The sequence below is a fragment of the Colletotrichum phormii genome (assembly GCF_030913505.1).
Source record: "Colletotrichum phormii strain CBS 102054 chromosome Unknown BDP81scaffold_25, whole genome shotgun sequence".
NCBI lineage: Eukaryota > Fungi > Ascomycota > Sordariomycetes > Glomerellales > Glomerellaceae > Colletotrichum > Colletotrichum phormii.
Window position 1 is genome coordinate 677,626 of NW_026851467.1, and position 12,273 is coordinate 689,898.

General features: G+C 55.1%; 5 protein-coding genes across 5 annotated transcripts; 2 read left to right on the forward strand and 3 right to left on the reverse strand.

Moving 5' to 3' along the window:
* The first annotated feature begins 46 nt into the window (after positions 1–46).
* BDP81DRAFT_502043 (uncharacterized protein) lies at positions 47–1,451 on the forward strand. Its single transcript, XM_060595552.1, has 2 exons — positions 47–288; positions 360–1,451. Exon 2 carries the CDS (start codon positions 360–362, stop codon positions 1,290–1,292), a length of 933 nt encoding a protein of 310 aa, XP_060440319.1. The 5' UTR covers positions 47–288; the 3' UTR covers positions 1,293–1,451.
* A 1,026-nt stretch (positions 1,452–2,477) lies between these two features.
* BDP81DRAFT_358007 (phosphoribosyl transferase) lies at positions 2,478–3,887 on the forward strand. The gene is made up of 3 exons (XM_060586349.1): positions 2,478–2,862; positions 2,982–3,422; positions 3,490–3,887. The coding sequence occupies exons 1-3, from the start codon at positions 2,830–2,832 to the stop codon at positions 3,655–3,657; spliced, it is 642 nt and encodes a 213-aa protein (XP_060440320.1). The 5' UTR covers positions 2,478–2,829; the 3' UTR covers positions 3,658–3,887.
* Positions 3,888–4,057: 170 nt separating this feature from the next.
* BDP81DRAFT_502053 (O-methyltransferase) lies at positions 4,058–5,470 on the reverse strand (the record flags this gene model as incomplete). Its single annotated transcript, XM_060595553.1, has 4 exons — positions 4,058–4,544; positions 4,602–5,113; positions 5,181–5,283; positions 5,318–5,470. 4 exons carry the CDS (start codon positions 5,468–5,470, stop codon positions 4,224–4,226), a joined length of 1,089 nt encoding a protein of 362 aa, XP_060440321.1. The 3' UTR covers positions 4,058–4,223.
* A 1,694-nt stretch (positions 5,471–7,164) lies between these two features.
* BDP81DRAFT_358013 (alcohol acetyltransferase-domain-containing protein) lies at positions 7,165–9,286 on the reverse strand. Its single transcript, XM_060586350.1, has 2 exons — positions 9,101–9,286; positions 7,165–9,050 (listed from the first exon to the last, which is right to left on the reverse strand). Exons 1-2 carry the CDS (start codon positions 9,186–9,188, stop codon positions 7,486–7,488), a joined length of 1,653 nt encoding a protein of 550 aa, XP_060440322.1. The 5' UTR covers positions 9,189–9,286; the 3' UTR covers positions 7,165–7,485.
* A 723-nt stretch (positions 9,287–10,009) lies between these two features.
* On the reverse strand, positions 10,010–11,242 carry BDP81DRAFT_330622 (Alpha/Beta hydrolase protein; the record flags this gene model as incomplete). Its single annotated transcript, XM_060585421.1, has 2 exons — positions 10,010–10,888; positions 10,970–11,242. 2 exons carry the CDS (start codon positions 11,240–11,242, stop codon positions 10,010–10,012), a joined length of 1,152 nt encoding a protein of 383 aa, XP_060440323.1.
* Between the last annotated feature and the right edge of the window lie 1,031 nt (positions 11,243–12,273).

Genomic DNA, 12,273 nt, shown 5'->3' on the forward strand with positions numbered 1-12,273 from the left:
AGCTCCCGTCACTGTCGTTGCGCATTATCGTTCCCGTATTCGTTTTGATACTTCGAATACGAACGATCTGGTTACGGAAGGTGACGAGAGAGGGTTCCTGCCTTTATTAGCTACCAGCACAAGCCTGAGTCCTCGGCTCTCCGTACCTTGCCGTCTACAACCTTCCAATCGCCCTCACCTAGCCTGCCGACACACCTCTGCAGACCACCTTAGGGTTTCTCAACCCCTTGGGATCGATGCGGATACTGACGACTAAGCACCTGAGGGTGCCAATGGCCGCCTTTTAATGTACTAACCTCTTCCCTCTCTCCCTCTCTCCCTCTCTCCTTCTTTCCAAACTAACCAACTCAACACCAAAGATGGCATCCAGAGGCACAATCACTCCGCTGCCAGTCATCCACGAGGAGGGGGACTGGGAAGACTCCTCCTCCTCGTCGGATGACGACTACAACGAAGACGAGGACCTTCTCTTGCCCCACGAGAGGGCCCGTCCGCCTTCTCCTCCCGCCCACTCGGCGCGACTCCGTCTCATCTACCACTCGAGGACCTGGGAGACGCAGATCTACATGCTGAGGGACGGCAAGGCCCTCAAGGAGCGATCCTCCTACGAGACGTTGAGCGATGGATTCTTCGCCGCCGACGCGTTTGCCACGCTCCTCAGCCACTGGTCCAACGTGCTTCCCGAGCGACTCAAAGATATCCTTGGAGAGGACCACCCTTACCTCGAGCGCTTCGTACTCCCCGCCGCGCCGCGCCAGTTCAAGCTCATTAAGGGCATGGACAACTCCAGACATCTGCCCGATCAGCTCCTCGAGCCGTTCCCCGAAATGGAGGGTAGACTCATCATGCAGAGAATGCGACCCATCAAGCCGACCGTCGTCCGCATCATCATCGATCATACCATCGGCCGCGACTTCCAGAAACAGGCTCTCATGATGCCAGAGAACTACAACCTGCACCCAAAGATCTGGCTTGGCTTCAAACAGCCGCTCGAGGTCAGAGAGGCGCTCAAAGACTACCCGAACCTCGCGACGCAACCGGCCTACCTCGACCAGCTCCTCAAATTCATCGGTCGCCCTGGCGTCCTCGAGCTCGCGCGCAAGATGGGCACCGCGCTCGCCATCATTCATCACGACATGCACAAGGACGCCCGTAACGTCAAGTTCCGGCTCGCGTACGATCCTATGCAGGACAAGCCGCAGCTCTGGGTGTGTGGGCTGGGAAACATGGACGAGTTGAAAGTCAATGAGGACAGAGACGATTTCGTGGGAGATCCGGCTGGTTACATTTAGGAGAACGAGCGTTTCTTCCCGCGGCCTGGCGTTGGTCCTGGCATCTTTGACGCGTTCTGGGCGGCATACATGATTGTCAGTGAAGGAATTATTCAGTGGAAGGAGGATATTGCGCCGGAGGGATCGTATCGGGATCAGGAGATGAGGAAGTTGCTTTTGAAGGTTTTGATTGCGCGCATGAAGACGCTCTAGTTCATGTTTGTGCCAAGCTTAGTCTTGAGCTTTGTTTTTTGGAAGGACGACGGCTATGTTGACGAGGACACGGACACGAGGTTCATTGGGATTGATGAGTTATTACGAAGGGATACCCAGAGCTATTAGGAGACAATGCAGTCAATGCCACTCAAGATGTGCCATATTGAAGAGTGGCCCATCATGTTGCGCCTAAAGACGATCTCTGTAGTAGTGGAGAAAGTCGACTCCCATGGGAGCGAGGATGTTAGGTCGTCCAAGACCCGAATTATACACGTCAAGAGTGACAAGCTATTCGCCCCAGAATGAGAGAGAGAAGAATTGAAAGTTGAGAGCACGGCAGCAAACATTCCCATCGGCTCGCGCGGCCAGGGTCGGGAAGAAGTGGAGTGGAGCTCGAGGCGGCATGTCACCCGAGTCAATTACCTTAGCTCCCGCCAAAGAAGTCCATTTTAAGACTCTCATACGGAGTATTTTCACACATTTTCATGACTCGATATTGACAGGGCAACAGCTAAATAATGCTGCAGTCGCAGCATCACAGCATCTTCTCTACGCCTGGAAATTATCGTGAAATGTTCAGTGGCAGGTGGCAGGGAGTGAAAATTCAGCAGTGAGCTCTTTCCTCACTTGGGATGGGAAGGAACTTTGGAAGGAGCGCAACGCTTGATCCCTGCCCTCTAAGAGTCACGCCGATTTCATTGGTAAATCAACACCGGATGTGGGGTCCCTTCACCGAAGACCACGGCGAGCTCCGATGCCTCGGTGAGTCTTCCCTCGGTCAGCAGCCATTCACAAGCCACAGTCGGATGACTGGCATCCGGGGCGCAGCAGCCAAATCCATGCCAAAGTGGGTCCCAATGCAACCGGTGGTCATCGCGGGGCTCGGGGCTCGGGGCTCGCCAGACAGACAAAATTTCTCTCCCAATGCCTGCGCTGCGCCGCCGCCTATGCCCTTGGCCCATCCCATGCATGGCGGGGTCCCTTTTTGCTCATCGATGGAACGGATGGAGGGGTCCTGGCAGCCTGGCGCGCGCATCTTTTTTTTTTCTCCCGTCCTCGTCTCGCGTGTGAATAGCGGCACTCTCTCTCCTGGCAGAAACCTTGGGTTCCATTCTTCCCTACCCAAGCTTCTTTTCCACTCTAAACTCACTCTTCTGTATATTTCCTTCCCTCCCCGATATACACGATCCATCTTTTTCGTTTTTCTTACTTCTTCTCTGCATCCTCCCAAATACCAGACGTCAGAGACATCTCCAAATCTGCAGCATTCCTCCTACCCCGCAGTACACCCCCCGTCTACCGACCGAATTCGAGTCAAAGAACCCCTCCAAACACCGCAAAAATGGTCGAGAAGCTCTACGTCACGTACAACGATGTATGTTTTCCTTCGTTCCTTCTTTCAATCTGCTAGCGCTATTGCTTTCTTATTCCAGTGGTCTCTGTACTTTATTCGTGCGAGGTACCGCAAACATGGGCTAATCTCTCTTCCTCCAGGTCCACAACCTCTGCCAGGAGTCCGCCGTCAAGATCCTCGAGACCTTCCAGCCCCAGCTCATCATCGCAATTGGCGGTGGCGGCTACGTTCCCGCCCGTATCCTCCGTTCCTTCCTGAAGAAGCCCGGCAACCCCAACATCCCCATCCAGGCCATCGGCCTCTCCCTGTACGAGAGCCTTCCCGAGACCTTTGGCGGCAACTCTACCCCGGGCGTCCCCGAGGTCCCTGGCACAAAGGTCACCCGCACGCAATGGCTCGACCTGACCGCTATCGGCGAGATGGAGAACCTTGTCGGCAAGCGCATTCTGATTGTCGATGAGGTTGACGATACCCGCACCACCCTCGAGTACGCCGTCAAGGAGCTGGAGAAGGACGTTGAGGCCGCCAGCCAGCGCCTCGGCAAGGGCCAGAAGACCGAGTTTGGCATCTTTGTCCTGCACGTGAGTCATAACCGCCTACCACGCACATGTAAGAGAGGATCAAACGTACTAACGCAGCGAAATACAGAACAAGGACAAGGCGAAGAAGGGCAGCCTCCCCTCCGAGATGATGACCTCGGGCCACTACCTCGCCGCCCGCACCGTCGGCGACGTCTGGATCAACTACCCCTGGGAGGCCATCGACATTGCGGAGCACGACCGCCACGCGACCGAGGCCCTCGCTGCGCGCCAGTAACTTCGGAGGAGAGACTTGAGCATACGAGTAACACGAGAACGTGGCGACAATGGGGGGCGAGGAGAATAGACGGACGGGGTTGTTTGGCGAAAGAAAGCCAGCCAAGGGCGTATAAAAAGATACCAAGAAGGGCCATGCCGTCGAGCTGCCCACAAAGCATACACATCACCAATGATATTTCAAAGTTATTCAATCCTGGGCCTCGAGAGACTTGACGCGTGCTAAGGGCGGGTTTGACCAAGCGCCGTGACTAACATGCTCAACTAACACTTTTAGGAGTCTTCGCTCGCCAATAAGTCAAGGCCAACTCCTGAATTTATTTTTTTCTGCCACTTTCGAGTAGCAGTGTCTAGTATCACGGTGGTCATTTACGCCTCGGAGACTCTCGAATCCCAGAACTCGATCTCAAGATGCGCAGGAAATTAGGCGCTACCATATTCGACCAAGTATAACATCGATTCTACCAAAGACCTGCCTCCCATACGCTTGCTAAACCATACAGATACATCAAACAAGAAGCCCTCCTCCCACTCAAACCAGAAACTCCAACCGCGTACCATCATTCATCAAGCCAACTCCGTCTCAATAACACTCTCAACCGCCTGCACCGGCCTCCAAATCTTCACAAACCGCAACCCCGCCGCCGCAATTAACTTCCCCCACTGCTCCTCCGTTCTCTCTGCCGACGCCAACCCCGCCATCATAATCATATCCGTCGCCGTCACCTTGGAAAGCGGCGCCCGCTCGCTGATCAAGCTTTCGTGGATCAGCAGCCTCGAGTACCCCCTCTCCATGGCGCCCGCAATATTCTTCAGGATATCCACCGCTGTGGCGTCGGGCCAGTCGTGCAGGACATTGTGCAGAAAGTACGCCCTCGCACCGCGCAGCTACTGCGACCTGAAGAAGTCGTGCGCCTGAATCGTGAAGGCGGAATCGGATTTTACGTCCTTGAGAAAATCGGGCAGGTCCTGCAGGATGAGATGCCGCGCGGGAACCTGCGGATGCCGGACGTGGAATTTCCTCAAATCATGACCCTTTCCGCCGCCGATGTCGACGACCAACGGCCTCTCCGGGATCGCTCCGTCAATAATCTTCTCCGTGGGATACACCTCCGTCCACGCCGTGAGATTATCCCGCGAATGGCACTCCATGACGTCGTTGAAATCCGACGTGAGAAGCGGGTTCGTGCCGACATACTTGAAGAAGACGGCCTCGGGTCCCAGCCAGTGTTGGAAGTTGCAGTCGTTTGTGTCTGTCGGGTTCCGGTACCCGTTCTGCTTGAGGTAGTACGGCAGCAAGCGGAACATGGGGTTCGTCAGCTCGCCGTAGAAGCCGCCGTACATGGCCGGCAGCGGTGCGTCCTCGCCGAGGGCCTGGGCCCAGGGTGTGCGGGCGTAGGTGTCGAGGTCTGTCTCGATGACGAGGCGTTGGCCTGCTATTGCCCTCATCATGCGGCCTGTTTTTCTCGGGTCAGCGGTGTGTTTTCTCATCTTCGAACTAGTTTGAGAGGAGGTTTGACGTACGGATGAGGTGCTCATCGGCACCCGTCAGCTTTGAGAGCTTGGTACAGGTGATGGGTTCACCACCAGCCTCATGCCACTTTTTGAAGATGCCCGCGTCGATGAGCTGTCTTGATCGCCGCGTTGCCGCCGCCCTTGACCACGATGTGATCCCACGCGATACCCCACGGCGTCTGGACTTTTCTCAACGCATCGTACAGCGCATCTCTGGCTCGTATCCTCTCGGCTTTATCTGTGAAGCTCTCCCCGTTGATGTTCTGAAGACTTGCAATCAACGCGTCCGCGGTAGCCATCCCTGCTGTTTGTGTAGGTATACAGTATCTGCGTGAAAGTCGACGATTACTCGAACTGCTGAAGAATAACAAGCTGCAGGAATGACAAGCTTTGAAAGAGGACAATGCCAACGACGCTGAAGAGCTTTTAATACAAACTTATTTGTTCCAACAACTCCGTCATGCAGCACACTGCGTGCCCGCCAAGCAAAGGTGGCTCTCATTAGTCTCTCGGTTTCTTCGCCAGGAACAATCGTAACTGCAGTCCACAATATCACCAAAAGCCCAAAACCACCCCGGTTCCGCAATCACTTTCACGATATACATCCCAACGGCACAACAGCAAACACAATCTCGAAACCCACTAACCCCTGCCTAACTTCCCGCTATCCCCCGGCCGAAGCATTCCCGAATCGGTAAAGGATTTCGTCAACTTTCAAGATGACAGACCTCGATTCGACGGGTATTCCGATCGAGTTCTTGGGGGAGGGCGCTTAGAAGTTCGAGGGAGGCAAACATCCGAGGCAAGCAAAGCACGCAAGGCTCCCGGGGAGTCTTTAAGCACTGCGCCTCTTCAAGCAGCTTAACAGTTGCGAGACAAGCAAACATGCAGGCAGCAGGCTCCGCTACAGGTTTGCAGAAGTGCAGATATCCCACATGCCCGCCCGTGGAGTTGGAACCAGGCTCTCGTGGCTCCCTACTGCGTAAGCGATGTGATTGTGAGGGGAGGTGACCGACCCAGTGTGCAGCTGGAGAAGTCGCCAAGCAAATACCTCAGATACGGTGGATACGCAAACGCAACCCGACTCCGTTCTTGAGGAACCGTATCCCCGTTTATTGGGATCGGTTGGTGCTCTTCGTCGTGTGTTTCCGCAGGGTCGACATTCTCAATGCTTCGACCTGCCCGAGATGGTAACTTGAACTTTTCGTGTTGGTTGTTGACACAAGAAAGCAATGTGCATGTTTTAGATTGCGCTTTCTCGGGTGCCACGACATGGTTGTTGGTTGCGACGGCTGACTGCACTGGGTTTATGGACGAGTGGGTTCCTCGGACTGGGTTGGTGATGGCGAGTGCAGATGGGGCTTCGATGAGATTGGGCTAGGCCGTGATGGGTCCCTTGGCGGGAGGTCAGCTTTGGAGGAGGGTTCTTGTCTCCGCGACGCTGGGTGAGGTCTCGACTCACGAAGTTAAATGACTGGTTTTGTTGGAACATGGTATCGATCCTCTGTATACTAACTTCTCTGAAGGAAGATTGTCGTGTTTCAACGTTGAACCTCGGGTGTTTCCAAAGATGCAATACATCACTTGCCCATAATCCTAGTGCTCACTTGGGACATTGAACGCGACTTCTCGACGCTGGATACCCTATCAACGTCAATGCCGCGCAATATCGGGTAGCATCTAGCGTGTTCCTCAAGTTCTATGGCTTCAGACTAAGATATGACTTAGTATGATAGAATGCTACAAAATTCGCCGTAAGCCGCGTTCGGCCAAGAGCCGATTGGGTTCAAATTCAAGGCTAGCAAGTCAAGGCTCTAGCAAACGTCGTCCTGCAGTAGCAACTTGAAAAAGAGAACAGTTATGGATACAATGTGATAAACCATCATTATAAGGTTAGTTCATAGTTGTGGTAGGCCACAATGATAAGCTTAAGTCATATATACCGACAAAACGAGTTGAAATGAAGATCTGGGTTCACATTAAGCCAGATTGAGTTTGAACCAAGTAACCAAGGGCATTCACCATCGTCTACCAGTCGCCTTGCAACCTCTAGCCAGTCACATACAGCGCCACAAACACCTGTCTAAACATGCTATTGTAATCACGCTTCACTGGGAGATAAGATCCAAATATCTCTAGCAGACCGGGCAGGCATCAAACTTGTCTCTCACCCGGGGTTCATCTTCGATCCAGCATGTAAGTGGTTGGCAAAGCTGCATGTAGTCTTGCGAGAGGTTCTGATTATGACCAAGGATCTGGCACTTCGTAGCTGGTTCTCATTACGTCTGTCTGAAGCGATACAACTCCTCTTGACTCAGCCAAAAGCATGCCAAAATCCCTTGCGGCCACCGCCATCACTTGGAGTGGTCTCCTCTTGCAGCAATGCATTGACTCTAGCCATGACACCATCCAACACGGCTTCAACCATTCCTTCAGGCGCCATTCCCCCTTCAGTGCAGGCGTTGATGACAGTATCGCCGCTCGCAACTCCCGCCACATTGAACACGATGCCATGATAGCCGACGGCACCTTGTACCGGGCCAGCCGAAAATTGCACATCCTCAATCTTCACCACCGGCTCTTCAAGACCCAAGGACGGGGGCGCGGTCTTGAGGCATCCAACGTTGGAGACTGAAAAGCTGTTCTGCATGAACAGCCCCATCGACGGCAACTTCTCCGCAAACTCCTCGAGGCTTGGTCCGAGAGCATTGCCGCTGATCCAGGCCTTGTACAGGTAAGACTCATCCCCGCCACTTCGCGATTCTACCATTCGTCTCCCGTAGTCCCGAACCAGGTCCCAGGCGACCTTAGAATCGATGGTCGCGGTGAGGCCCTTTTGCTTGTCGCCCACTGAGGACGACGCCGAGAAGGCCTGGCGGTACTTCTTCAACCTCTCCGCCTCGGGAAGACTTGCAGCCAGGTTGAGCAGTTTACCCTCGTCTGGGGAAGCCGTGTCGAAGCAGCCCGTGGCGCGCATATCCACGGCGTACCGGGTGAACCCGACCTCGGCGTGGGGATAAAAGTCCGCTGCGAGGGTACCGGCGACGACAACGGCCAGGAAAGGCGTGAAGGTTGTGTCGTGCGCGCGGCACGCTTTGATGATGGCGTTCATCTTGTCAGAAGGAATACGACACGTCGTCACCTTTGTGACGGTGCGGTCCGAGGGTCCAGCGACGGCCATCGGGTCCTTGAGCAGCTCCTTCGACTTGGGGAAGTTGACGAAGAAGAGCTTCTTTGCGTAGAAGAACCGGTAGAAGAGGAAGACGAGGAGGTTGTAGATGACGCCGAGAACCGCTGGTTTCTTGTGAATGGCGTTTTCGAGGGTCGTGCTGAGTCGTACCCTGTCGGGACCCAGCTTAATGATACGAGTGGGCGCGGAGCCCGTATCGGAGACGGCTGATGCGTTGAGGGCATCCAGGAGCTCGCGGTGGAATGTCATCCCGAAAGCGCCGTCACAGACGAGGTGGTGGTAGACGAAGACGACGTCTCGGCGTCCGACGACGATGATTTTCCACCAGGGCACTCCGGCTTCGACTGTGCCATCAGCCCAGTGCCATTTACCGTGAAGGTTTTCTAGGAATTTGGCGTCGACCTGGGCTGTCTCGTCATCGATGAACTCGACGCAGCGCTCGAGATTGATCTCGTTGAGTGTTGCGAGAGACAGGATATGCTTATCCCCCTGGGCGGCTGGCCCTACGACTCCGACAAGGCCAAGCTCTGGGTATTTTGCAACGATGACGTGGAGAGCTGAGAAAACTGCGTCATCGGATAGGATTAGGCGCTGCTTGCCTGGTTGGGCCGAGGCGTAGCGAGCTGCGACTAGAACGTTGGATTGGATTCCGAGACGATGGTAGGTGTAGAACATTCGGTCAAGATTTGCTGGTATGCATTAGCGTTGAGCATCCTTCAATGATGCGAACTGAACATACTCGTTTTACGGACAATCGTGTAGTGACTTGAATCCGAGGCTCCATCTTCCGCCCCCTTGGCCGCGATCACGGTGGTTGCGGTCGCCATTATCCGTACTGTCAGTCCTCAACACGGGCGAAGGCAGTCAATCTGTCATGGAACAAGAAACTAGAAGACTTCTAGCTTCTAGCTTGGCAGCTAGCTACATTTTAAACAACAGGCCTAGCACCTTTCAGCAGCTGTGCTGGTGTCTGTTACAGAAATGAATTGCATTAGTCGAAACGCCATTGAGGTGCAGATGCGATGTTTGGCGATGCCATAGCTTAACATGATGTCCCAAGCGTAGAGTCTGTGAGGTGAAAGGTGCAGGAGAGAGCTAAGAGCAGTGTAAGTCAACATCCGAGGTTTAGTCTGTGGCCGTTTGCCTTTCCCGAGATCTGGGTCCGTGTAAGCGAGTCATCTCCCACCTCCCGCGGAGGACAAACATGACATGGCGTCAACGACTCGACGGCAGGGGACGGAAGCAATATTGACATGTCCCTCCCTTGTCAGCGACGATCTTTTCTTCAACCAGACTGTCAAGATATAGCTCAAGTCACATTTCAGCTCATGTCAACTTGTCAAAGATCGCTGCGCTCGGACATGGAGGATGACTCGGCCGACACTGGGACCAACGGCACGTGGCTACATACTGAGGCAGGTCTCTCCGGACGTCACAACGGTAATCCGAACCAACCTCGACGATCGCAGATGGAGACTGGGAGGTGATGAGAATACCGAGTGCGTGTCATTACCAGATTATGATATTCATTGTCTATGGGTATCCGCTTTCTTTTCGTACAAAACGTACGGAGTACACGTGAGCACATCACTCAATTATCTTTGTCTCCTCCACTCCAACCACCCGCCTTGACAACATTGCCAAAGCCTTACAGGGCCAGGATCCAGTCACGAAGGGTCTTCTGGATCTTGTAGCTGTTCTTCTCCATGAAGAACATGTGGCCGTTGCCGTGGAAGCCGGCCTCGCCGAGCTCGAGGTGCTCCGTCTTGCTGCAGCCGGCCTGCACGAGGAACTCGACGCTGCAGTGGTCGTAGGGGGCGTGGTAGGACGCCTCGGAGGTGACGAGGAGGATGGGCTTGTCGGCGAGGTTGACGAGCTGGCGCGGGGCGGGGGTCTCGGCCTGCAGCACGCACTGGACGTAGTTCTCACCCTTGGCAGGGTAGGTCTGCTGGACGAGGTCGGTGGTGGGATCAGTGACCTCGGGGGAGTAGGTGACGGGGATATCGGTGAGACCGTAGGCGCGGGCGGACTTGTTGCTGAAGACGGCCTCCTGGAAGGGAGGACCGGTGGGCTCGAGGAGGATGAGAGCCTTGGTCAGCTCGGGGCGGGCATCGGCGATGATGATGGGCATGAGGCCGCCCTGGCTGTGACCGAGAACGACGGCGGGTCTGCCGATCTTGTCGAGGAGGGCGGCTCCGGCGTCCTGGACCGTCTTTTGCTGGTAGGTGGCATTGTTGATGAACTGGACGTTGGAGCTGTAGAAGGCGTCAAAGACCTCGTCGCCCATCATGCCGGTACCGGGCCACTGGGTGTGGTGCACGGCCTGGGGCCAGAGCATGTACTCCTTGATGGCGGTGAAGCGCTGCTGGATGATCTCGGCGGAGTACGTTGAGGGCTTGGAGGCGCCGTAGGCGGGCATCCAAGCGGAGCGGCCACGGAGCGTCTGGTCGACGATGTAGACCTCAAAGCCTTGTCTTACAAAGTGAGAGGCCCAACCTCTACCGCCATCGGGCTTGTTGTAGAAGTTCTTTGGGGGAAGTATCAGCAAATATTCAATATTATGACATCGCGAGGGAGGATCCCGCTGGGAAAGATCTGCAAAACTTACGCTACCCGTCTGGGCCTGACCGTGGATCAGGACGATCGGCGTCTCCTGGGAAACTCCAGTCGTGGGGAGCAACTTCTCAACGTACATCTGGTCGCGGAAGATGTGACCGCCGGAACCATCGTCGACGTACCCGCCTCCGACGTAAAAGTAGGAGCGAATGTACGCCGCCTCGGTGTCGACGCAGCCATCCCTATCCGGCTGAGCGTCCGGGCTTCCGCCGCCGCCCGGGAAGCCGAATCCAGGGCCGGGAGGGAACGCGGAAGCCTGGCCCATCAGAGCGGCGGCCGCAGCGGTGAACTTGAGGAACTGCATGGTTGTGCTGCGTAGGGCGTGTCACGTAGATGGCCTGGGAAGTGAGACACTCGGACAGGAATGGTACCGTTTTTCTGGAATTAGAGTACAGATAAAAAAAAAGGAAAATAAAGGGACGGACGCGAGCTGCAGCAACCGGGAAAAGACTGAAAAGAGCGACAGCGGTTGAGCAGGGGATTAAACTTTGGGCCACGCGGTACGGGAGGGTGGCAATTGGGACTTCTTTAATGAATGAAAATCACCTTGCCGCGTGCTCCGCTAGCCTGGCATAAAGGGTCCATCCTCGAGTGATTTTAAGATAGGGCTGATGGAGAAGAACAATCAAGAAATGGCAAGGAATGGAGGCGAGGGAGGGTGATACGACATTAGGCCTGGTCTTGGAGACCTTGGGCCCGGCGAGCGGCATCCACCCGTTTCAGTCTGTGTGTCTGAAGAGCGGCAGTCAGCCGAAAGGTCGAGAACAGGAACGCCACGCGGCTAGGTCCCGATCTCTATCGAGGATCGTCGAGGTGGGCTGTGGCCCAGCGGACAAGACGATATCATGGCGGAAGTCGGGGGGGGTGCGGGACGTAGGCAAGCCGCAAAAGGAGGCGCACCGCCGTGCACAGCTTTTCCTGCTGGAAATTTTCTCCATCAAGAAGAGCAAGTCGGCTCATATTAGATTGGTGTTCTGTGCGCGAGTCAGCGGGCGGACAGGGACCGGGGGACTACCACGCCCGATGGTCTCATATAGAATGGAGCAAGTGTTGCATCAGTCCGGCATCGTGGATAGTAGCCTTCCACTAGGACGCTGACTACGGATCAAGCCCGAGGATTAATCTCCGCCATTGAGCAGTGAAAGCCTCAGAAAAGACAGGCAGAGCACGATTCTGGACGAGGTGTCTGACTCTTGCCAACTCATAAGGCAGGAAATCTGACCCTATGTGGCATATTTGGGGGCTAAGTTCCGTCAATATTCTGTCAAAGCCATGTGCCGGGCAGCGGGAAAGCCA

Coding starts and splice junctions, on each gene's coding strand:
- BDP81DRAFT_502043 (XM_060595552.1), top strand. CDS start 360: ATGGCATCCAGAGGCACAATCACTCCGCTGCCAGTCATCCACGAGGAG.
- BDP81DRAFT_358007 (XM_060586349.1), top strand. CDS start 2,830: ATGGTCGAGAAGCTCTACGTCACGTACAACGAT. Junction 2,863..2,981: donor TCTACGTCACGTACAACGAT/GTATGTTTTCCT, acceptor CTCTTCCTCCAG/GTCCACAACCTCTGCCAGGA. Junction 3,423..3,489: donor TTGGCATCTTTGTCCTGCAC/GTGAGTCATAAC, acceptor AGCGAAATACAG/AACAAGGACAAGGCGAAGAA.
- BDP81DRAFT_358013 (XM_060586350.1), bottom strand. CDS start 9,188: ATGGCGACCGCAACCACCGTGATCGCGGCCAAGGGGGCGGAAGATGGA. Junction 9,051..9,100: donor CACGATTGTCCGTAAAACGA/GTATGTTCAGTT, acceptor AATGCATACCAG/CAAATCTTGACCGAATGTTC.